This window comes from Neoarius graeffei, chromosome 2 (assembly GCF_027579695.1).
Source record: "Neoarius graeffei isolate fNeoGra1 chromosome 2, fNeoGra1.pri, whole genome shotgun sequence".
Taxonomy (NCBI): domain Eukaryota; kingdom Metazoa; phylum Chordata; class Actinopteri; order Siluriformes; family Ariidae; genus Neoarius; species Neoarius graeffei.
Genome location: NC_083570.1, coordinates 15,614,891 through 15,638,348, shown reverse-complemented (window position 1 = coordinate 15,638,348; position 23,458 = coordinate 15,614,891). Strand labels below are relative to the sequence as shown.

The following is a 23,458-nucleotide window of genomic DNA, read 5'->3' as shown; positions in this document are numbered from 1 at the left end:
TTGGACCATGGATATTTTGTAAGTGGAAATGTTAATTAATATTTAATAATATTTCAACAATAATGATTTTCTTGCTAGTTGGAGTGAACGATTCAACTCGTGTAAATGGTCATTTTTCTGTCGAACTCTGTGTTATGGATAAAAATGCAGAATAAGAAGACAGTACACAGTGAGCTTTTCAGCTTTGATTATTTATTTATGAAATAGAAATAAACATGCACAAAAATTGTTGCAGGAAAAAACAATGAACACGACTTTATCCACAGCCGTAAGCTTTCTCATTTTTACAGGTTTATACAGACCTAAACATGTTTTATAAAATTTCAAATATAACAACTCTGATTCACAATTCTGCCTTGCAATCGGATCTGCACAGTTTCATTTTTTGGTTTCTCTTTTTTTTTTACAGCCTAGAAAATCACCTCAGTCCCAGCCGAGAGAGAGTTTCTTCAGCTTTAAAGGAACAGTCCACCGTACTTCCATAATGAAATATGCTCTTATCTGAATTGAGACGAGCTGCTCCGTACCTCTCTGAGCTTTGCGCGACCTCCCAGTCAGTCAGACGCGCTGTCACTCCTGTTAGCAATGTAGCTAGGCTCAGCATGGCCAATGGTATTTTTTGGGGCTGTAGTTAGATGCGACCAAACTCTTCCACGTTTTTCCTGTTTACATAGGTTTATATGACCAGTGATATGAAAAAAGTTCAGTTACACAAATTGAAACGTAGTGATTTTCTATGCTATGGAAAGTCCGCACTATAATGACAGGCGTACTAACACCTTCTGCGCGCTTCGGCAGCGCATTGATACGGAGCTCAGATATCAATGCGCTGCCGAAGCACGCAGAAGGTGTTAGTACGCCTGTCATTATAGTGCGGACTTTCCATAGCATAGAAAATCGCTACATTTTCAATTTGTGTAACTGAACTTGTTTCATATCACTGGTCATATAAACCTATGTAAACAGGAAAAACGCGGAAGAGTTTGGTCGCATCTAACTACAGCCCCAAAAAATACCATTGGCCATGCTGAGCCTAGCTACATTGCTAACAGGAGTGACAGCGCGTCTGACTGCGTCTGACTGACTGGGAGGTCGCGCAAAGCTCGGAGAGGTACGGAGCAGCTCGTCTCAATTCAGATAAGAGCATATTTCATTATGGAAGTACGGTGGACTGTTCCTTTAAATGTTTTCCTCAAAGATAACCCATGATATGTACACAGTTTCAGCAGAGAGCATGAAGTTGTATCTCTGGATCAAATCACTGTTTTAAAGATTGAAAGATGATGCAAAATGTAACTACGCCAAAAAAAAAAGCTGAATATATAAAGACAATAAAGTCACATTATTCTTTAGAGATAGTAAATTTTGATTAGGATACAAAAAAAGATTTTTTTTGTTTTAAATGGTAGACACTTTGGAATAATGCAATGAAAAACCCTCACAAATATAGCACGTGTGTGTGTTATTTAGTTAGTTTTGATGCTGGCATATACTGTCGTATCTCCTGATGCCTCTTGAGTGTGTGCTGCTCTCACAGGGTTGCTGTAGACTACAGTCGAGTACGTCACATCATCCTGCAGAAATACAACATAAACATTTTTACACAGACACGTGTGTGTAAACACACACACACACACACACACACACACACACACACACAAGCTACACAAATCTAGAATGATACACACCTTTTCTTCTGCGTTCTTGCATTTAGCTTGTGGATTTATAGCTGTGTACAGAACATCCAAATCATTCTGTAGAAAAAGAAGTTACATTAGACTATCTCTCTTTCACACGCACACACACACCTCAAATGTGATGATCCTATTATTGGAACATGGATGTGTGTATTCACCTGCTTCTTCTGCTGTGTCCTCTGTCCTGTTTGTCCATCACCGATCTCAGTCTGTCCTTGTCTCTGTCCTACAGGATGAAACCAGACAGAGTGAGACTGCAAAAACGTGTGTGTGTGTGTGTGTGTACCTCTGTGTTTCCAGTACATGACTCCTCCAAGTATCAGCAGCAGCAGCAGAACCCCAACAGCCGTACAGATGATAATGATGATGCGAGGATTCAGGTTTGTGGGAGTCTCTGTGTGGAACAGAAGACAAGTGAAAAGGACACATGGAGGTTTGAGTTCTCCATTCTGATTAGTCAGATTAATCAACAGTGCTGAATCAGTTTAGAGCTCTGACAGTAGTGCAACTGAATATCACAGGTTTATATTAATGCACTCGTTCTAATACGTTATTGTATCTATAGCAGGGGTGGGCAAACTTTTTGGCTCAGGGGCCACATTGACTTTTGAAATTTGCCAGGCGGGCCGGACCAACACCAAATTCATACATATCGAACATAAACCGGAAAAGCTTTAGTGTTATTGTAAGGCCTTCACTGACAGAGACCCAAATGCAGATCAGATTGACATTTATTGTAGTTCTCAGTCAACAAAGGCAGAACAGAAAAATGCTTGCAGTTCAATAGATTTTTCTGGATGGATCCAGTGCCAGTAATACACACACACACATGACAGTAAGAAAAGTAGCACACTTAATTCTTAAATTACATCTTTGAGCTGCCAGGATGAGTAGGATGCCAGTGTATTTGTATATTTGTATCATTTTATACATACAACTAAATTGCATATCATTAAATTGAACTAAATTACATATCAGTACATATCATTTTTGTACATTTCACTGAACTCGTAGATTTACACATGAGTGTTTTTTTTTAACCATCCACTTCCAGCCTGCCAGTACAACCAACCACCATTAGTAGGAGAGGCACCACACCATGCCAACATGTTTGCAGTTCAACAGTTTGGGTACCACACCATGCCAACATGTTTGCAGTTCAACAGTTTGGGTACCACACCATGCCAACATGTTTGCAGTTCAACGGTTTGACACTGGATCCATCCAGCCCACAAAATCAAACAAAGCAGCTCAAGAAAGCAAAAGAACTCCAAACTGGTTTTCAGGTTCAAAGTCACTCACTGAAATATTTCCAGTCCTCAAAAAATCAAAACACAGGTTCCAAACAGGTTTTCATATTCCAAAAGGCCACTCATAGATCAGAATAACCTCCACAGGCAAAAGTCCAGGAACAGATATAAGCAGAAGCAAGGTCAGCTGCTCATAATACACCTATAATAGCAGACAGGGACCCAAAAGCACATGGTACTTAAAAACAAACACCAGCACTACAGCAGCCACCCACGATAACCAAAATTACTAAGAGTTATACTTTTTATATTACATCTGTAAACATGTGACTACCATCTTATTACAGCTCCAACATAGTTTTAAAAAGAGAAAGTGTTAATACTCACATTCACTCAGCAACCACTGAGCTGTATTCGTCCGTGCTTGCGCTGACTGGTTGTTAGCATAATTAGCATGCTTGGAGGAAAAGTGCCATTTGATGTTATATTCCTTTAAAACTGCAACGGTTTCTTTGCAAATAAGGCATACAGCCTTTGATTGGACTTCAGCAAAAAAATATTTTAGTTGTCCATTCTTTATTGAACACCCTGCACTCACTGTCCACTTTTCTTTTTTTAGGACCACTCACTGTAAAGTTTTATCCTGTGTTCTCGAGATCACCAGTGGCACGGGCGCCAGAATGACTTCCATGGCACGCGCTGCACCACTCTGCAAATGTAATCTCGCGTGAATATGACTGACTGGAAAGACGGATCTCTAGAACACCTGTCTACGTGATAAAACACTGACGCTTATAGTTTATAGATCTGCTCAATCGTGTTTATATGATTGTCTTCCACAGGCTGGATTAAAAACGCCAACGGGCCGGATGTGGCCCGCGGGCCGTAGTTTGCCCACCTCTGATCTATAGTCATGGCTCTTTCCCAGGGTGCAGTCTGGTGGACAGTTCAGATAACCTAATGGTGATGATACACGGGGCAACTTTTTGGGCAATGTTGCTGAGCAATGTTGCTGGGCAATTGCGTTTTGACTCTTTTCTATTGAGATTGGGCAACATTGTTTCTTTCTGAATGGTTTTGATAATCTCTGGCAACTTTTTGAGATAAGCCAATCAGAATGCGAGTATCGAGTCATGTGACCTCCGGTGAGGTTCGGATCAGAAATTTCAAACAAATATGGCGGCCGCTCAGTGTCAGTGGAGTGAAGAGATGGAGAGACTCCTCATCTGTTTTTATGCCGGTAAGTTGTTATTTTAATATTCTATATGGAGGAATTTACCTCACCAAAGCTCTAAAAAACAACAGACAGCTTGATTAAATGGTCACAGCAAAAATTAAGACATCGATTTTTTTTAGCTAACTGTAAACTGCCGTTGCTAACTGTTGTTGCCCATTGTTAGTTACCCTGAAAAGTTGCCCTGTGTCTCACCTAGTTGCCCGTTGCTAGCAACATTGCTCGGCAACATTGCCCAAAAAGTTGCCCCGTGTATCATCACCATAAGACTAATTTTAAGCTTTACTTGCTTCACTAACTCACCACCTGGATCATTTTTAGAGCTTATAAAAGTTCTGTATTTATAAAGAGTAGTTTTAAGAGAGAATTCTGTTCCTGGAGATGTTACGAGAACAGGAGAACATCATGAAACTTCATCTGAAATCGACAGAAGTTAATGTAGTGTATTGATCAGTACCTGTTTCAGAGGGTGCAGTTGTTTTGTCATTAACCACTGGGGTTAATTTTTTTGTTGTTGTGACACCTGCAGAAAGTGAAAGACCAGATAAAGTTAGTGTGTGATTCTTGCTGTGAGCTGATGTACTAACACACTAATAAGCCCTTTTCATTCCAGTGTGTATCAGTGGTGTGTGGTACCTGGTTTGGAATGAGGTGAAGTTGTTCTGGTCACTGGTGAGGATGTTGAAGGTTTTGTCGGTGTGTGTGCAAGGAGAGAAAGGTTTAGGGTGCCAGGGTGAAATTGGTAAGGGGGCCAGATTTTTTTCAAGTGGGACCTTGGGGGCCGAATTACACTTTTGGCCTGAAAAGACCAGACACTAACTCAACAAAAGGACATTATTTTATATGATTTTTGAAGGCCTATACGCCCAAAAGGAATTGTAAAGCTATAGCCTCAAAATGAGGCGCACAATAACATGGCAGACAAAAGCAATTTACCCTCTGAAAATGTAACAGTCTAAGCATGCAAGTAGCCTACATTTATAAAAAAAATGCTACAGAAATGGACTAAAACACAAATAACACAAGTGTAAACTGTAAATGACTTGGATCAGATTTATTGATCTTGCACATCAAAAACATGTCAATGCATAGGCCTAATTAGGCCAATTAAAACGATTGGCAAGTAGGCCTAAACGAGTCAAAAGAAAGAAGTGCCAGGGTAAATAATTCCACCAATAGGTCAAGTGACTAAATATCCAGTAGCATTAGTTTAAAAGAGCCAAATATGACTGAACATACCAATAAAAACAGAACATACCAATAAAAACAAACTACAGATGGCACATTAACTTTGCTGGTCAAGTCCCACATATATTTCCACACACCCATCCTGTTTATTCCCCCTCAAGCACACAGCACAAGGTTACATGGGGAGAAATACCAGCTACATTTTACATGTGGAAGCCAGAAGTCTTTTACTTTTTACCAGCTTGTCGACATTGGGGGACAGACTCTGGGCAGTTGCTATTTTCATGACATCGTTGAGATGTCCATGGGTCAGACGACTACGCAGTTTCGATTTATTAATATTCATTACTGAAAATGCCTGTTCACATAAATATGTTGTCCCGAACATACAGAGTATTTTACCGGCAAAGGCCGTGATAATTGGGTACTCTGGTGGCAATGACTGATAGAAAGATTGGATTCCAACAGATGCGTATTTATCCTTGACGAATGCACCCTCCGAAAATGGCTTGGACACTTTTGCGATCTCCCAGGCGATGATGTAGCTCGCCTTCACTGCCCCTAACATGAAATAAAATGTACAACAAAGATATTGAGACACCCCTCTTTGAAAGCAGCCGCATTTAACATTAAAGGAGAACTGAAGATGATGTATGATATTAAAACGAACCTTCATGTGTCTCTCGAGACTTTGAGAAAGCTGCTTGCTGTTTTTGAAGGTTTGAGGCAAGCTCATTTAGCTTTTCAGTCCTGCGTTGCCCGGTGAATTGGCTGTATTTGTCGGCGTGGGTCTCGTAATGTCTTTTGACATTGTATTCCTTCGGTACAGCCACTTGTTACGAACAAATCAGACAAACAGGTTTTCCCCCTACTTCCCAGAAAAAGTATTTCTCTCTCCATTTTTCCTGAAAGATGCGACCCTCAGAATCAACTTTTCTCTTTTTAGACTGTTGTTGCTTGTGAACGAGCAACAGCTAGCCTACTCTACATTAAATCCGGGTCATTGCACCTGCGCGTGCTGCAGCAAGCAGAGAGCAGCTAAAAACGAACCGATGGATTACACGAAAATGGAATCAAATTGAAACATTAGATTTAAAATCATTACGAAAAAAAAACAACACAACATTCGAATTTTATTAATTTATTATTTAAAAAAAAAAGTCTCATGAACCACCGGGCCGGATGTGATGACCAATCGGGCCGTATCTGGCCCGCTACCATGGCACCCCAGTTAATAAGTTAGAAATAAAGAGTGTGAGATGCAGCGAGTGAAGGCAGAACACAAGTGTGTAAACTCAGTGTGTCCTTTATTAAAGACAATCCAGGAACCACAGTGAGAAGTGAAAACGGGTCAGAACACAAACTCAGATAATCCATCATCATCAACACAAACAGAGACGAAGGGCAGAACACAGAACAGAAACTTTTCACATCTGATTCTTACATTTTATTTCTGATTTTATGTTGCACTTTTCCTCTCTTTCTTTATATTTCTTTGCTTTAGCTACATACTGTAGTCAACTTCACACATGGTTTATATACAGAAGGTCATTTTACCTCTTACTGTGAGATGGACGTCTGAGATTCTGTTCCTGATCCTACACCTGTACCGTCCTCCATCCTCTACAGTCAGGTGTGATATGAGCAGAGAGAGATTTCCTGGAAGATGATCATTAAAGAGCTGAACTCTGTTTGTGTAGAGATTTGTCTGGTCCTTTGGGAAGATTTCTTTGTGAGGAGAATCATTTAAAAACGTCCATGTGAAAGTGTGTGGTTTGGCTTGTAGTTCAGAGCAGGAGCAGGGCAGAAGGACAGACTGTCCCACGTATCCAGTCACAGTCACTGTCGGTTGATTCAGTGTGCAACCTGGAGAATGAACAAACATCAACATATTGCATCACTCTTACAACATCAGATTAATCTGTCATGAGATTATCACTGAAGTAGCATTGTGAATAAAAATGAGTTCTTTACCTTTAACAGTGAGTCTGAGGTCTCTGTATTGACTCCCTTTAACACTACACCTGTAATCTCCTCCATCCTCTTCAGTCAGGTGTGATATGAGCAGAGAGAGATTTCCTGAAGAGCGATCATTAACCAGCTGAAATCTCTCTTTGTACTGCTCACTCTCAGGAGATATCTTTACCCATTTCTTTTCATTTGTTATGTATTTCTCCCATGTGAATGTCTCAGGTGTGGTGTGGAGGTCAGTGCAGGAGCAGGGCAGCAGTACTGAGCCTCCTGTGTATGCAGTGATTTCTATTAAGTCTTTCTTTCCTTCCAGCCTGCAGCCTGTAGGAACACAGCAGTTATGTGTTAATGAGCAGTTCACCATCTGCAGCAACTCTACAGAACTACAGACAACCTGGAACTCTACAACTCACTAACATCTACCACTCACTGAAGTCCATGAGTCACAAAATTTAATAACTTTCTAATATTCACTGGACACCCCAACTGGACAGTCAAAGTGAAAGGGTTGTGCAGTTTTATGTTATTTTTAAAGGCTATTTTAAATGCTTCCAACAGAGCAACACACTGTATCCTGCACAGCTACTGTTTAACAATTGTGCAGTATGGTGGTAAGTGCACAGCACACAGTTCGAGTTCTGTGGTTTCATCAAATGATGTTTCTACTCAGACAGGCAAAATTGTTTCAAAGCTTGTGATGCAGCCAATAACAGCAGAAAAAAATGTTCATAAAATGAGAAACAATAAAATGTTTCTCATATTTCTTCAAGCAAAAGTGATGACTGAGTGTTGGGAAAATCCACCTCAAATCACCAGATTTCAGAAAATGTTCCTGCCTGTCCATAAAAAGATTTGCTTCATACTTTCAAAGATCTTCCAGAAATGTACAATAGAAGCAGACTTCTTATAATACAATCACAAAACTATCAGGTCAATAATAAATTAAAAACAAATGTCAGGTGGTCTGAGCTTCATTGTGGATCTGAGTGTGGATCGTCCACGAGTAATGAATCTAACTGCTGTGAAATCAACAGTCTCTCTTAGAGATACAGTTCCTGAGAAATATGTCGTTTGGTGGATCGACAATGTTCATGCAACATCACAGGAGGAACAAGATGTACAGGTACCATTCACATGGTCCTCATGGTCCCGCTAAGATTTACAGTTATCCCAGGAAAGAGAATATGTCAGGTTCCTCTTGTACATATCCTGAAGATCATTGATGCCCCACTTACATCAGCTGTCAGGCAGCATAAACTTCCATCTGATGTGGAAAAGCAAATCAGCGCGTTGTTCAAACTCTTCAAGCAGACACGATTTCATTAAGGTTTTGGTTTTGCTGACACTGTAATCTGTGTAAATTTTAGACCCAAGGATAACAGAATAAAGAAATTGAATATTTAGACATAAAATACATATTAGTTCTCTGATATAGTTTTGTGATTGTATTATAAGCAGTGTGCCTCTCGTTTACATTTCTGTCTGTAGAAAAACAAGGTATATTTGATCCAGTAATAAATTTACTTTGGTTGAAGATCCAAACTTCATATTGTGTGCCTATGATAAATATGACCTGCTCTTTTTGTGGTATACTTCTTTTTAGGGTAGATTGTCATACATGAGCAATATGTGTTTGAAATATGGACATGACTTTTTATTGTTATTTTTAATGGCTCAGTACTCAAATTTTCATCTCTTTTAGACAAATACCTGGTTCCCAAAACAATACTACAAGATGAGAAATAAATACCAGAAATTGAAAGCTCTGACATGTTTTAAATGTAAAGAAACAGAGGGCCAAAATGCTCAAGAGCACAATTTTTTTTTTTTTTTTTACAGATTTCACCAATACATAAAGTGGTAAATATGCAATTATGGATCTTCACTTGCAGTATTTAAAGACATCTTGTACCAAAAAGAATTTTTGAAAATTTCATGCATCTTGCTGAAATAGTTCAAAAGTTATGGTTTATGGAACTTCAGAGTTTTTTCTATAGCACTCATTTTTATGATACAATTCAAGCCACGCCCCCTTATTCATGCCCCTGTATCTCAAAAACTAACAAAGATGTAAGGCTTAAATTTTGCACACTGTTTATTGGGACTAATGATGATATTAATCTTTGGAAGTACGAAGCAAATCTGACATGGTCAGTCAGGAGGCCTTCAGTGAGATCGCATGAATTGTCCCTGTTGTCAGTGTGAACGTACTGTAAAAGGATCCCATCTTTTGTCACACTCACGGTCAAGTGTTCATCCACACAACACAACGTACAATTGAACTGGAGTTGGATTTGACATTTACATTGAATTTAACTTTCAGAAACTTACATAATGAAGAGATCACTGAAAATATTTTTCTTTAATCAACATCTCTGTGTGTGGCAGCCATTTCCTTCCAGTGTCTGTGCTGGAATTTCAACAACAGCACAACTCATTTTACTTAATGAGGTACTGATTAGGTGATCACCTGAACCAAATCTTATTTAACAAGTGTTGCCAGGCAAAACAAACCTCGCCCAGCAGCACTTATTTTATACCTATATGTCGATAATGGTAATATTTCTCAATCATCAGCTGTCAGGTTATAGTCCTATGAAAGTTGATACCCTTGAGTATAACATTTCAAAGTCATTCAAGGTCAAAGGTCATGGTGCCAAATCAAAGCCCATATGGCACTTCCTCTAAATTGGTAATGGTAAATATTTGTCTACCATCAACCGTTTTCAAGTTACAGCCCTCTGAAATCTGTAACCTTGAGTTTGACCTTTCAAGGTCACCCAAGGTCAAAGATCATAGTGCCAAATGGAAGGCCATATGGGAGTTCTTATATGCTCATAATAGTAAACATCTGTCTATCGGCAACTGTTTTTGAATTATAATGGAAACTGTTATTTTGACCAAAAGGTTGACCTTTCCAGTGACTTTAAGCTTCACCTTGACCCAATTACCCCCAAAATTTAATGAGGTAATCTACAGACCATTGCCCACCTACCATGAAAATGTGAAGTCAATCGGTGCAACCATCTAGACGCTACGAAAGAAAGAAAACTACGAGAGGTACCCCATCATATGTCATTGGAAGCAGAATTGAAAGATGAACATTTTGGAATTGGATTATAGTAAATATGATGAATATGAAGGATGATATCATGAAAAAAATTATTTTGACCTTTTTGGTGCCCTTGACCTTAACCAGATGACCCTCAAAATGTTGGCAGTTCTATTTGAGACCAAAGACCATCTGTCCTGAAATTTCATGAAGATTGGTCCAGCCATTTTCCCATAATGTTGCTCACAAAAAGACAAAGAAACCCCACCAAAAGCAATACCTCGCCCCCTGGTGGACTCCATCCCGGGTGAGGGAATGAGTAAAATTATAAAAACCACTGCTGTGGTCATCACTATCCTCTAGCAGTAGGAACAGTTTGGATGGCAAAAGCAGTGCTAGTAGTACCTTAAATTTAATTGGAATACAAAAATATCTATTCATCATGCCAAAAGACTTAAAGTCTTGATCGAGAAAAAGAATGGTTTGATTCTGGCTTTACTGGCAGAGTGATACAGTGAGCATCAGGTTGCTTCCCTCCAGCAAATTTCAAGGATGACATTTAATCAGAACAAGGTCAAGCAGCAGACTGGCAGAGGGCAAAAGTGACTCTCCACTAACAGGGATGATCATCAACTCCTTCGAATGTCACTTATCAATCAGAAGATGACATCAAGAGACCTACGAAAAGAAGGGCAAATGGCAACTGTGGTTAAGTACATGGCAAGGATGCGTTGAAACGGGCTCCTCCGGGTGGAGGTGAGAGCCAGCCTGAAGTTTGCTAAAGACCATAAGGATTGGACTATGGATGATTGGAAGAAATTCCTCTTCTCTGAAGAGTCCAGTTTTCAGCTTTTCCCATCACTTGGTTGTCTAATGGTTAGACGGAGACATGGAGAAGTCTACAATGCACAGTGTCTCACACCCAATATGAAATTTGGTGGAGGATTGGTGATGATCTGGGGGTGCTTCAGCAAGGCTGGAATGGGGGAGATTTTTGTTTGTGAAGGACACATGAAGCAAGCCATGTACAGTACAAGGTTGTCCTGGAAGAAAACTTCCTTCCTTCTGATATCTGACAGTGTTCCCTAACTCTGAGGTTTGTAAATTTCCCCGCCAAGGGATAAATAAAGTTTATTTTAGCTTAGCTTAGCATACCCCCCACTAGAAGGACAGTGCTCCATGTCACACAGCCAGGTCAATCAAAATGTGGATGGAGGAACATCAGATCAAGTCTCTGTCATGGCCAGCCCAATCTCCAGACCTGAACCCCTTTGAAAACATCTGGAATGTGATCAAGAGGAAGCTGGTGTTAGGACTAGGACTGTTTTGGCCTCTAGAGGCCGCTGTTATTTCCTTTTCGTGTCATGTTTATTTTGGCCTCTAGAGGCCGCCACTGTTCCTGTGTTTTGTGTTTTTGTTCATTGCCTGTTTAGTCCTGATTATTTTCACCTGTGTTCAATTTAGTTTGTGTATTTATACCCCCTGAGTTCAGTCCTCTTGTCACGGAGTCTTTGTGCTGTTATGTTTATCTCCAGTTTCCTCTGTACCGTGTTCTTTGTTTTGCACTTTGCTTTTCTGGTTATTTGGCTTTTGTTTTGTACCTTTGGATATTTTTATTTTTGTGATCTTCTGAGCTTTTGCATTTTTGCCTTTTCCTTTTTGGACTTTGAACTTTTGATATTTTATTTTTCCCTTTTGTCTTCCCAGTGTTGGATTATACTCTTTGTTTTTGTTTTTTGTTTTGCCCTGTATATAGTGTATATAGCAGGGGTGCCCAAATTGATCCATAAAGGGCCATGTGGCTGCAGGTTTTCATTCCAGCCATGTAGCAGCACACCTGATTTGGCTCATTCAATCAACTGAACTGTCTTCACACAGTCAAATACTTGCAGCCACACCCACCCTTGATTAAAGGGTGGGTGTGTCAGTTGATTGAATAAGCCAAATCAGGGTGCTGCTGCATGGCTGGAATGAAAACCTGCAGCCACATGGCCCTTTATGGATCAATTTGGGCACCCCTGGTATATAGTATAAATAAACCTTTTGATACTTTTTCTACTTCCGCCTCACGCCTCTGCATTTGAGTCATCCCCCTGGTGGCCTAGTGGGGGTTTGCTGGATTATCACACCAACGAACCAGGTTCGAATCCCAGTAAAACCCTAACAGAAAGACTCCGTCATGACCGGCTCAGCAGAGGCTGCTTCAACTGTCTACCCGGCCAACCTTCAGGGAATTACGGCAGCTTTGACACGCTTCGGAGCGACCATGGACGCTCATGGACGTACGCTCACCAGCCAACGTGAGGCCCTTGCTCGCCACGAGGAACTGCTTCAGCAAATCGGGAAAACCCTGGCACAGCTGACATCTCTGCCTGCATCTCCTGATCCATCTCCTGATCCAGCTCCCGCTCCTGCTCCTGTGCCTCCTGCCATGCTGCCTTCACCTCGCGAACCCAGCCTTCCTGCACCACAGAGGTACGACGGCAAGCACAGTGAGTGCCGAGAGTTCCTTACCCAGTGTCAACTCACCTTTGAGCTTCAGCCTACCACCTACACTACGGATCGCCGCAAGATTGCCTTTGTGATCACCTTATTAGCTGGTAAGGTGCAAGCCTGGGCTACTGCTATCTGGCAAAGACAGGGACCTGAGTGCCTTGATTTCCAGCTGTTTTCTGAAGAGATGCTTCGGGTCTTCGATCAGGCGGACATCAGTACCGACGCAGCCCGAAAGCTCATGTCCATCCGGCAAGGAGGAAGCGTCGCAGATTACGCCATCTCATTCCGGACGCTCGCAGCAGTAAGTGGATGGAATGAGACTGCCCTGGTGTCAGCCTTCCACCATGGTCTGTCTGACCCCATCAAGGACGGTCTGGCCTCTATTGGATGCCCAAGTGACCTCGAAACCCTCATCTCACATGCTATTCGTCTGGACAACAGGATGAGAGAACGTCACCAAGCCTTGAGCCCCCCCAGCCTCCCTACCTGGAGACCGTCTACCTCCTTCAGTGACTGTCCAGAACCCATGCAAGTGGGTCGTACTCGCCTCTCCGCATCTGAGAGGGAGCGCAGAAGGAGGGACAAGTGCTGCATCTACTGTGGCAAGCCTGGTCACTTCCGAGCATCATGTCCCGAACTCTTGGGAAAAGGACTGCCCCGTCCAGCCAAGGGAGGGTTGTGACGGGGCCTACCCTCTCTCCCGGACTCCCTGGCCAAGGAATCTACATCCCGGTCTCCATCTCCTGGGGTGAGTCTGTCCACTTTTGTCAAGCTTTGTTAGACTCAGGGGCGGCTGGGAACTTTATGGATATTCACTTCGCCCAAAGCATCAATATTCCGACTGCACCTCTTGAAGTCCCACTGTCTGTGTCTGCCCTCGATGGCCAAGCGTTAGGTGATGGAAGAGTCACCCAAGTTACTTCTCCAGTCTTCCTCCAGTCTCAAGGTCACAAGGAAGAAATATCCCTGCACCTGATTCCTTCACCTGAGTTCCCAGTTATTCTAGGCCTTCCTTGGCTTACTCGCCACAACCCTCGCATAGACTGGGTAACTAGCCAGGTTGTGGAATGGGGCCCTGCATGCCATGCCTCTTGTCTGCTGTTTAGCTCTCCTGTGTCTCCGGCCGAGCCCCCTGATCTCACCGAGTTATCTCAAGTTCCCACAGAGTACTGGGATCTCAAGGAGGTATTCAGCAAGAGCAGGGCTGCCGTTCTTCCTCCGCACCGGGCCTACGACTGTGCCATCGACTTGCTCCCTGGGACTACCCCTCCTCGTGGCAGACTGTTTTCCCTCTCTCAGCCAGAACGCAAGGCCATGGAGGAATACCTCAAAGACGCCCTGGTCTCTGGGTTCATTTGACCCTCCACCTCACCTGCTGGTGCCGGCTTCTTCTTTGTCGGCAAGAAGGATGAGGGTCTCCAACCATGTATTGACTACAGGGGCCTGAACAAGATCACTGTGCGCAACCGATATCCCCTTCCGCTGATGTCCACTGCTTTCGACCTGCTCCAAGGCGCCACCGTCTTCACCAAGTTGGACCTACGGAACGCATACCACCTCATCCGTATCTGACAGGGAGACGAGTGGAAGACTGCCTTTAACACCCCGTCTGGGCACTACGAATACCAGGTGATGCCCTTCGGACTCACCAACGCACCAGCTGTTTTTCAGGCCCTAATCAACGACGTCTTAAGGGACATGATTAACCTGTACGTTTTTGTCTACCTCGACGACATCCTTATCTTTTCCAAGACCGTGCAGGAGCACCGCCACCATGTCCGCCAGGTTCTCCAGAGGCTGCTACAGAACAATCTGTTCGCCAAGGCCCAGAAATGCGAATTTCATGTTCCCGAGGTCTCCTTTCTGGGATTTATTGTACGGACAGGCCAACTCCAAATGGACCCTGCCAAGACCCTGGCCGTCCGGGACTGGCCTACTCCCAAGTCCGTTAAGGAGGTTCAGCGGTTCTTAGGATTCGCTAACTTCTACCGCAAGTTCATCAGGAACTTCAGTTCTGTAGCAGCACCCATGTCAGACCTCACCAAAGGGACAGGTGGATCTTATGTCTGGTCTCCTCAGGCGGAAAAGGCATTCAAAGACCTCAAGGACCGCTTCTGCACGGCACCCATTCTGGTCCTCCCGGACACCTCCCAACCATTCATCGTGGAGGTGGACGCCTCGGACAGTGGTGTCGGCGCGGTGCTCTCTCAATGTTCGGAAGGAAAGCTGCACCCCTGCGCTTACTTCTCCCACCGCCTGAGTCCTGTGGAGTCCCGGTACGATGTGGGGGATCGAGAACTGCTAGCGGTCAAACTGGCCCTTGAGGAGTGGAGGCACTGGCTGGAGGGAGCGCAACATCCATTCCTGGTTTGGACTGACCACAAGAACCTGGAGTACCTCCAGCAAGCCAAGAGACTGAACCCTCGACAGGCTAGGTGGGCCCTGTTTTTCAGTCGGTTTGACTTCACCCTCTCGTACCGCCCCGGCTCCAAGAACACCAAACCTGACGCACTGTCCAGGCTGTTCTCTGCCACTAACAGGGAGAATGAAGTCGGGCCTATTATCCCTGTGTCCCGGATTGTGGCCCCTGTCCGCTGGGGTATTGAGGAGGCTGTCCGACGAGCCCAACGCCAGGACCCCGGTCCTGGGACGGGGCCACCGGGCCTCTTGTACGTCCCACATCAAGCCCAGTCCAAGGTTCTCCAGTGGGGTCACTCTTCCCCTCTCACCGCCCACCCGGGAGCTCGGAGGACCCTGGACTTCCTGAAAAGACGCTTCTGGTGGCCTAACATGGAGAAGGAAGTAAGGTCATTTGTCCTGTCCTGTGAGGTTTGCACCAGAACCAAGAACCCACGACAGCGTCCCCAGGGTCTCCTGCATCCTCTGACCATTCCCCGGCGTCCCTGGTCCCACGTGGCAGTCGACTTCATCACGGGTCTTCCTGAGTCACAAGGTAACACGGTCATTTTGGTCATAGTTGACAGATTCTCCAAGGCCTGCCGCTTCATACCACTGTGCAAACTCCCCTCTGCTCTTGAAACAGCTAAACTTATGTTTAATCATGTCTTCCGAGTCTTTGGTCTCCCACAGGACATCGTCTCAGACCGAGGGCCCCAGTTCTCCTCCCGAGTGTGGCACGGGTTCTGCAAGGTCATCGGAGCCACTGCCAGCCTCTCCTCTGGGTTTCACCCACAGTCCAATGGTCAGACGGAGAGGCTCAACCAGGACCTGGAAACCATCCTGCGAGGCCTGGCTATGGATAACCCGACATCGTGGAGCACCTGGCTGCCATGGGCAGAGTACGCCCACAACACCCTGCAGTCATCGGCCACCAAGCTGTCGCCATTCCAGTGCCAATTCAGGTTCCAGCCACCTCTGTTCCCGGACCAGGAGGAGGACGCGGGAGTGCCCTCGGTCAACCAATATGTGAGACGGTGTCGCAAGACCTGGAGCAAGGTCAGGAAGACCCTCATACAGACCTCCAGAACCAACCAGACTCAGGCCAACCGCCATAGAAGACCTGCACACGCTTTCCGCCCTGGGCAGCGGGTTTGGCTGTCCACTAAGGACCTTCCGCTGCGGGTGGAGAACCGCAAGCTTGCTCCTCGCTACATTGGCCCCTTCAAGGTGGTGCGCAGGGTGAACCCTGTCGCCTACCGGCTCCAGTTGCCCCGGACTCTGAGGATCAACCCCACTTTCCATGTTTCCCTGTTGCGGCCCGTACTGACGTCTACGTATGCCCCTGCCCCTAGGAACCCCCCACTCCCCCGCATCTTCCAGGGGCAGACTGTGTTCACTGTGCATCGCCTGCTTGACTCCCGCCGGGTCCGCGGCGGGTTGCAATACCTGGTGGACTGGGAGGGCTATGGTCCTGAGGAGCGCTGCTGGGTTCCTGCTCGGGATGTCCTAGATAAAGAACTATGTCGGGACTTCCATTCGGCCCATCTGGATCGCCCTGGGAACGTCAGGAGACGCTCCTAGAGGGGGGGGTCCTGTTAGGACTAGGACTGTTTTGGCCTCTAGAGGCCGCTGTTATTTCCTTTTCGTGTCATGTTTATTTTGGCCTCTAGAGGCCGCCACTGTTCCTGTGTTTTGTGTTTTTGTTCATTGCCTGTTTAGTCCTGATTATTTTCACCTGTGTTCAATTTAGTTTGTGTATTTATACCCCCTGAGTTCAGTCCTCTTGTCACGGAGTCTTTGTGCTGTTATGTTTATCTCCAGTTTCCTCTGTACCGTGTTCTTTGTTTTGCACTTTGCTTTTCTGGTTATTTGGCTTTTGTTTTCTACCTTTGGATATTTTTATTTTTGTGATCTTCTGAGCTTTTGCATTTTTGCCTTTTCCTTTTTGGACTTTGAACTTTTGATATTTTATTTTTCCCTTTTGTCTTCCCAGTGTTGGATTATACTTTTTGTTTTTTGTTTTGCCCTGTATATAGTGTATATAGTATAAATAAACCTTTTGATACTTTTTCTACTTCCACCTCACGCCTCTGCATTTGAGTCATCCCCCTGGTGGCCTAGTGGGGGTTTGCTGGATTATCACACCAACGAACCAGGTTCGAATCCCAGCAAAACCCTAACAGTTGGATGGTCACAAGCCATCAAACAAAGCTGAGTTGATTGAATTTTTGCACAAGGAGTGGCATCAAGTCACCCAAGATCAAGTTGAAAGACTAGAGGAGAACATGCCAAGACGCATGAAAGCTGTGATTTAAATGTCAGGGTTATTCCACCAAATATTGATTTCTGAAGTCATTCTCAGTTCAATCATTAGTATTGTCTTGTTTAAAAATGAATATGAGCTTGATTTCTGTGCATTATTCAATGTATGAAAACACTTCATCATTTTTTGCTATTTTGACCAGATATCATTTTCTGCAATTAAGTTCTCGGAGTGACAATATTTTAATGTGGAATTTGGAGAAAATGTTGTCAGTAGTTTCTGGAATAAAACAAAAATGATCATGTTCCTCAAACACATACCTATAAATCGTAAAATCAGAGAAAGTGATAATTTTGCAATGGTCTCTAATTTTTTTCCATGTGTGTGTGTATAAATACATACATATATATATGAGTGATTCCACGCTTATGGGTACTGAAATGGGGACATGAACTTATTCACCTAAAACCATTTCTTTTTTTACCATCAGGTCACAAAACATGTAATCTTTAATGAATGATATGTTAAAAGATAACTTTAATTTTCTGAGATGTAATAAAAACATATTTATATGCCAAAGTCAAGCCTATGAGTTCCAAAATGATGTCTGTTACATTACTTCTGTTACGATTGTCCATCTCGCATCTGTTACAAATTAATTACAATCTAGCTATATACCATGTTAATCTTATTGAAAGAATGTGTATGTTTATTCTACTACACATGTTTATTAATTATATTTGCTAAAACATCACCTTCCTATGTTTCAAAAAGTAATTCTACATTGTTAAAATTGAGAATATATATGTCCACAACACTTCTGTTACGTTCTGACTTTGGCATATAAATATGTTTTTATTACATCTCAGAAAATTCAAGTTATCTTTTAACATATCATTCATTAAAGATTACATGTTTTGTGACCTGATGGTAAAAAAAAGAAATGGTTTTAGGTGAATTTTTAAAAATAAGTTCATGTCCCCATTTCAGTACCCATAAGCGTGGAATCACTCATATATATATATATATATATATATATATATATATATATATATATATAAATCTCAGCATGGTGGTGTAGTGGTTAGCACTGTCGCCTCACAGCAAGAAGGTCCTGCGTTCAGCTGATAAGGGGCTTTCAGTGTGGAGATTGCATGTTCTCCCCATGTCTGCGTGGGTTTCCTCTGGGTGCTCCGGTTTCCCCCGCAGTCCAAAGGCATGCAGGTTAGGCTAATTGGTGGCTCTAAACTGACCGTAGGTGTGAATGTGAGCGTGAATGGTTGTCTGTGTCTATGTGTTAGCCCTGAGATGACCTGGCAACTTGTCCAGGGTGTACCCCGCCTCTCGCCCATAGTTAGCTGGGATAGGCTCCAGTGAACCTGTAGGACAGGATAAGCAGCTACGAATAATGGATGGATGAATTTATATATATATATATATATATATATATATATATATATATATATATATATATATATACAGTGGGGCAAAAAAGTATTTAGTCGGCCACCAATTGTGCAAGTTCTCCCACTTAAAAAGATGAGAGAGGCCTGTAATTTTCATCATAGGTACACTTCAACTATGTGAGACAGAATGAGGGGAAAGAATCCAGGAAATCACATTGTAGGATTTTTAATGAATTAATTGGTAAATTCCTCGGTAAAATAAGTATTTGGTCACCTACAAACAAGCAAGATTTCTGGCTCTCACAGACCCGTAACTTCTTCTTTAAGAGGCTCCTCTGTCCTCCACTTGTTACCTGTATTAATGGCACCTGTTTGAACTCATTATCAGTATAAAAGACACCTGTCCAGAACCTCAAACAGTCACACTCCAAACTCCTCCATGGCCAAGACCAAAGAGCTGTCAAAGGACACCGGAAACAAAATTGTAGACCTGCACCAGGCTGGGAAGACTGAATCTGCAATAGGTAAGCAGCTTGGTGTGAAGAAATCAACTGTGGGAGCAATTATTAGAAAATGGAAGACATACAAGACCACTGATAATCTCCCTCGATCTGGGGCTCCACGCAAGAGCTCACCCCGTGGGGTCAAAATGATCACAAGAACGGTGAGCAAAAATACCAGAACCACACAGGGGGACCTAGTGAATGACCTGCAGAGAGCTGGGACCAATGTAACAAAGGCTACCATCAGTAACACACTACGCTGCCAGGGACTCAAATCCTGCAGTGCCAGACGTGTCCCCCTGCATAAGCCAGTACATGTCCAGGCCCGTCTGAAGTTTGCTAGAGAGGATTTGGATGATCCAGAAGAGGATTGGAAGAATGTCATATGGTCAGATGAAACCAAAATAGAACTTTTTGGTAAAAACTCAACTTGTCGTGTTTGGAGGAGAAAGAATGCTGAGTTGCATCCAAAGAACACCATACCTACTGTGAAGCATGGGGGTGGAAACAACATGCTTTGGGGCTGTTTTTCTGCGAAGGGACCAGGACGACTGATCCGTGTAAACTAAGGAAATAATGAATGGGGCCATGTATCGTGAGATTTTGAGTGAAAACCTCCTTCCATCAGCAAGGGCATTGAAGATGAAACGTGGCTGGGTCTTTCAGCATGACAATGATCCCAAACACACCGCCGGGGCAACGAAGGAGTGGCTTCGTAAGAAGCATTTCAAGGTCCTGAAGTGGCCTAGCCAGTCTCCAGATCTCAACCCATAGAAAATCTTTGGAGGGAGTTGAAAGTCCATGTTGCCCAGCGACAGCCCCAAAACATCACTGCTCTAGAGGAGATCTGCATGGAGGAATGGGCCAAAATACCAGCAACAGTGTGTGAAAATCTTGTGAAGACTTACAGGAAACGCTTGACCTCTTTCATTGCCAACAAAGGGTATATAACAAAGTATTGAGATGAACTTTTGTTATTGACCAAATACTTATTTTCCACCATAATTTGCAAATAAATTCTTTAAAAATCAGACAATGTGATTTTCTGGATTTTTTTTCTCATTTTGTCTCTCATAGTTGAGGTATACCTATGATGAAAATTACAGGCCTCTCTCATCTTTTTAAGTGGGAGAACTTGCACAATTGGTGACTGACTAAATACTTTTTTGCCCCACTGTATGTGTATATATATATATATATATATATATATATATATATATATATATATATATTCACACACAAAGATCTAGAACCTGCAACACACCAAGTCTGTGTTATTTTGTGTTAAACTGATGCCCTGAAACTCTGCATGTCTTTTAATTTGAACAGCTAAACTTCCTTCCATATTAATGACACGTCACCAAAGAGACCAACTGCTGGTGGAGGAAGTGACGGTGTGATCACCCACACGGGTAATCAGTTTACTGACATCAACCAACCATTCTATGAACAGTGCACACCCCAGTGTTTCAAGCCTCTTTGGCCACATAGATGACGCTATAAGAACCTTGATGAGTAACAGCCAATGAGAGAGCAAGAGGAAACTGTAGGGGGACGAGGCAGAAACAACAAGAACCTCAATCATGATGGCGGAGACTCAGTGTTCTACATGAGCCCATGATATAGATGGGGATTAATAAAACTCTGGCAGAAATTCTTTAATTTCTTTAAATACTCTGGCAGAAATTCTGGCAGAAATTCTTTAATAAGTGTTAAGCAGCTTTTATAAAAGTCACATGATGATCATTGTCTCACGTTTATATTTGGTTTGGTGGCCAAAAGAAAAAAACTCCAAAATTCACCCCAATAATTTCAGTTGTTCAGTGTGCACTGTACATTTCCACATCACGAGTAAGATTACTGAATGACTTTATGCTTTAAAGGCTTTAAACCGTAAAATCTTACATGTAGTATTTCCTGATATATTATATAATGAGAGAGAGAAGAGAGAAGAGGAGACTCACCTTCAGTGATATGAAGCTGTATCAGGAGGAGAAGAAAACACACCTGCATTCTTACTGAGGACCCAAACACACACATTCATCCAAAGAGAGAATTGGAGCAAAACACACACTGACCTACTCATACACCGTCTCATCAGAATGAACACACAGGAAAAGCCACATCTAGACACTTGCAGTTAAAACAGGAAGTACAAACTTAGCAGTTTGCCACAGACCACATAGAGGTGAGAAAGTCTCTCATATCTGTTGCACAGCAGAACTGAGTCTATGTTCTGAATAAATCATCCAACACCAATAAAATATTAACTATTCATCATTTTCATGCCTTCAACTAAACAAAAGCATTGTTTTTTTTTTTGCATTGTTCAATTCTTCTTGGGAGACATGCATTTTATTGTGTCTTACATTTTGCATGAGCTTGTCCATGATGGAATGACAGTCATCTGCAGTCTCCTGCATTACTGATCTGACCGCAGTCTACTGGCCTTTCAGGGTTAGTGCACCACAATAAAGCTATATATACATGTACAGTAGTGCTTGAAAGTTTGTGAACCCTTTAGAATTTTCTATATTTCTGCATAAATATGACCCAAAACATCATCAGATTTTCACACAAGTCCTAAAAGTAGATAAAGAGAACCCAGTTAAACAAATGAGACAAAAATATTATACTTGGTCATTTATTTATTGAGGAAAATGATCCAATATTACATATCTGTGAGTGGCAAAAGTATGTGAACCTCTAGGATTAGCAGTTAATTTGAAGGTGAAATTAGAGTCTGGTGTTTTCAATCAATGGGATGACAATCAGGTGTGAGTGGGCACCCTGTTTTATTTAAAGAACAGGGATCTATCAAAGTCTGATCTTCACAACACATGTTTGTGGAAGTGTATCATGGCATGAACAAAGGAGATTTCTGAGGACCTCAGAAAAAGCGTTGTTGATGCTCATCAGGCTGGAAAAGGTTACAAAACCATCTCTAAAGAGTTTGGACGCCACCAATCCACAGTCAGACAGATTGTGTACAAATGGAGGAGATTAAAGACCACTGTTACCCTCCCCAGGAGTGGTCAACCAACAAAGATCACTCCAAGAGCAAGGTGTGTAATAGTCGGCGAGGTCACAAAGGACCCCAGGGTAACTTCTAAGCAACTGAAGGCCTCTCTCACATTGTCTAATGTTAATGTTCATGAGTCCATCATCAGGAGAACACTGAACAACAATGGTGTGCATGGCAGGGTTGCAAGGAGAAAGCCACTGCTCTCCAAAAGAACATTGCTGCTCATCTGCAGTTTGCTAAGGATCATGTGGACAAGCCAGAAGGCTATTGGAAAAATGTTTTGTGGATGGATGAGATCAAAATAGAAATTTTTGGTTTAAATGAGAAGCATTATATTTGGAGAAAGGAAAACACTGCATTCCAGCATAAGAACCTTATCCCATCTGTGAAACATGGTGGTGGTAGTATCATGGTTTGGGCCTGTTTTGCTGCATCTGGGCCAGGACGGCTTGCCATCATTGATGGAACAATAAATTCTGAATTATACCAGCGAATTCTAAAGGAAAATGTCAGGACATCTGTCCATGAACTGAATCTCAAGAGAAGATGAGTCATGCAGCAAGACAACGACCCAAAGCACACAAGTCATTCTACAAAAGAATGGTTAAAGAAGAATAAAGTTAATGTTTTGGAATGGCCAAGTCAAAGTCCTGACCTTAATCCAATTGAAATGTTGTGGAAGGACCTGAAGCGAGCAGTTCATGTGAGGAAACCCACCAACATCCCAGAGTTGAAGCTGTTCTGTACGGAGGAATGGGCTAAAATTCCTCCAAGCCGGTGTGCAGGACTGATCGACAGTTACTGCAAACGTTGAGTTGCAGTTATTGCTGCACAAGGGGGTCACACCAGACACTGAAAGCAAAGGTTCACATACTTTTGCCACTCACAGATAAGTAATATTGGATCATTTTTCTCAATAAATAAATGACCAAGTATAATATTTTTGTCTCATTTGTTTAACTGGGTCCTCTTT

The 23,458-nt window shown here is 42.8% G+C and overlaps 1 protein-coding gene across 3 annotated transcripts; it reads right to left on the bottom strand.

Moving 5' to 3' along the window:
* Window positions 1-1,163: 1,163 nt before the first annotated feature.
* Window positions 1,164-21,561, bottom strand: LOC132881448 (uncharacterized). 3 transcript variants are annotated; one of them, XM_060913913.1, is made up of 8 exons: window positions 21,425-21,561; window positions 7,344-7,661; window positions 6,927-7,235; window positions 4,639-4,704; window positions 1,984-2,091; window positions 1,856-1,923; window positions 1,689-1,754; window positions 1,164-1,574 (listed from the first exon to the last, which is right to left on the bottom strand). In XM_060913913.1, the coding sequence occupies exons 1-8, from the start codon at window positions 21,498-21,500 to the stop codon at window positions 1,467-1,469; spliced, it is 1,119 nt and encodes a 372-aa protein (XP_060769896.1). In that variant the 5' UTR covers window positions 21,501-21,561; the 3' UTR covers window positions 1,164-1,466. The 3 variants fall into 3 exon arrangements, 2 of the variants coding, with proteins under 2 accessions (XP_060769896.1, XP_060769895.1); XM_060913912.1 differs by having other exon boundaries at window positions 1,856-2,091; XR_009654043.1 differs by lacking the exons at window positions 1,164-1,574; window positions 1,689-1,754; window positions 1,856-1,923 and having other exon boundaries at window positions 2,059-2,091; window positions 4,639-5,930.
* Between the last annotated feature and the right edge of the window lie 1,897 nt (window positions 21,562-23,458).

Excerpts from the sequence above, each read along its gene's own strand:
- LOC132881448 (XM_060913912.1), bottom strand. The coding sequence starts at position 21,500 with ATGTGTGTGTTTGGGTCCTCAGTAAGAATGCAGGTGTGTTTTCTTCTC. Across the intron at positions 7,662-21,424 it reads ACAGCTTCATATCACTGAAG|GCTGCAGGCTGGAAGGAAAG; the intron begins GTGAGTCTCCTC and ends GTGTTCCTACAG. Across the intron at positions 1,575-1,688 it reads GCAAGAACGCAGAAGAAAAG|GATGATGTGACGTACTCGAC; the intron begins GTGTGTATCATT and ends GTATTTCTGCAG.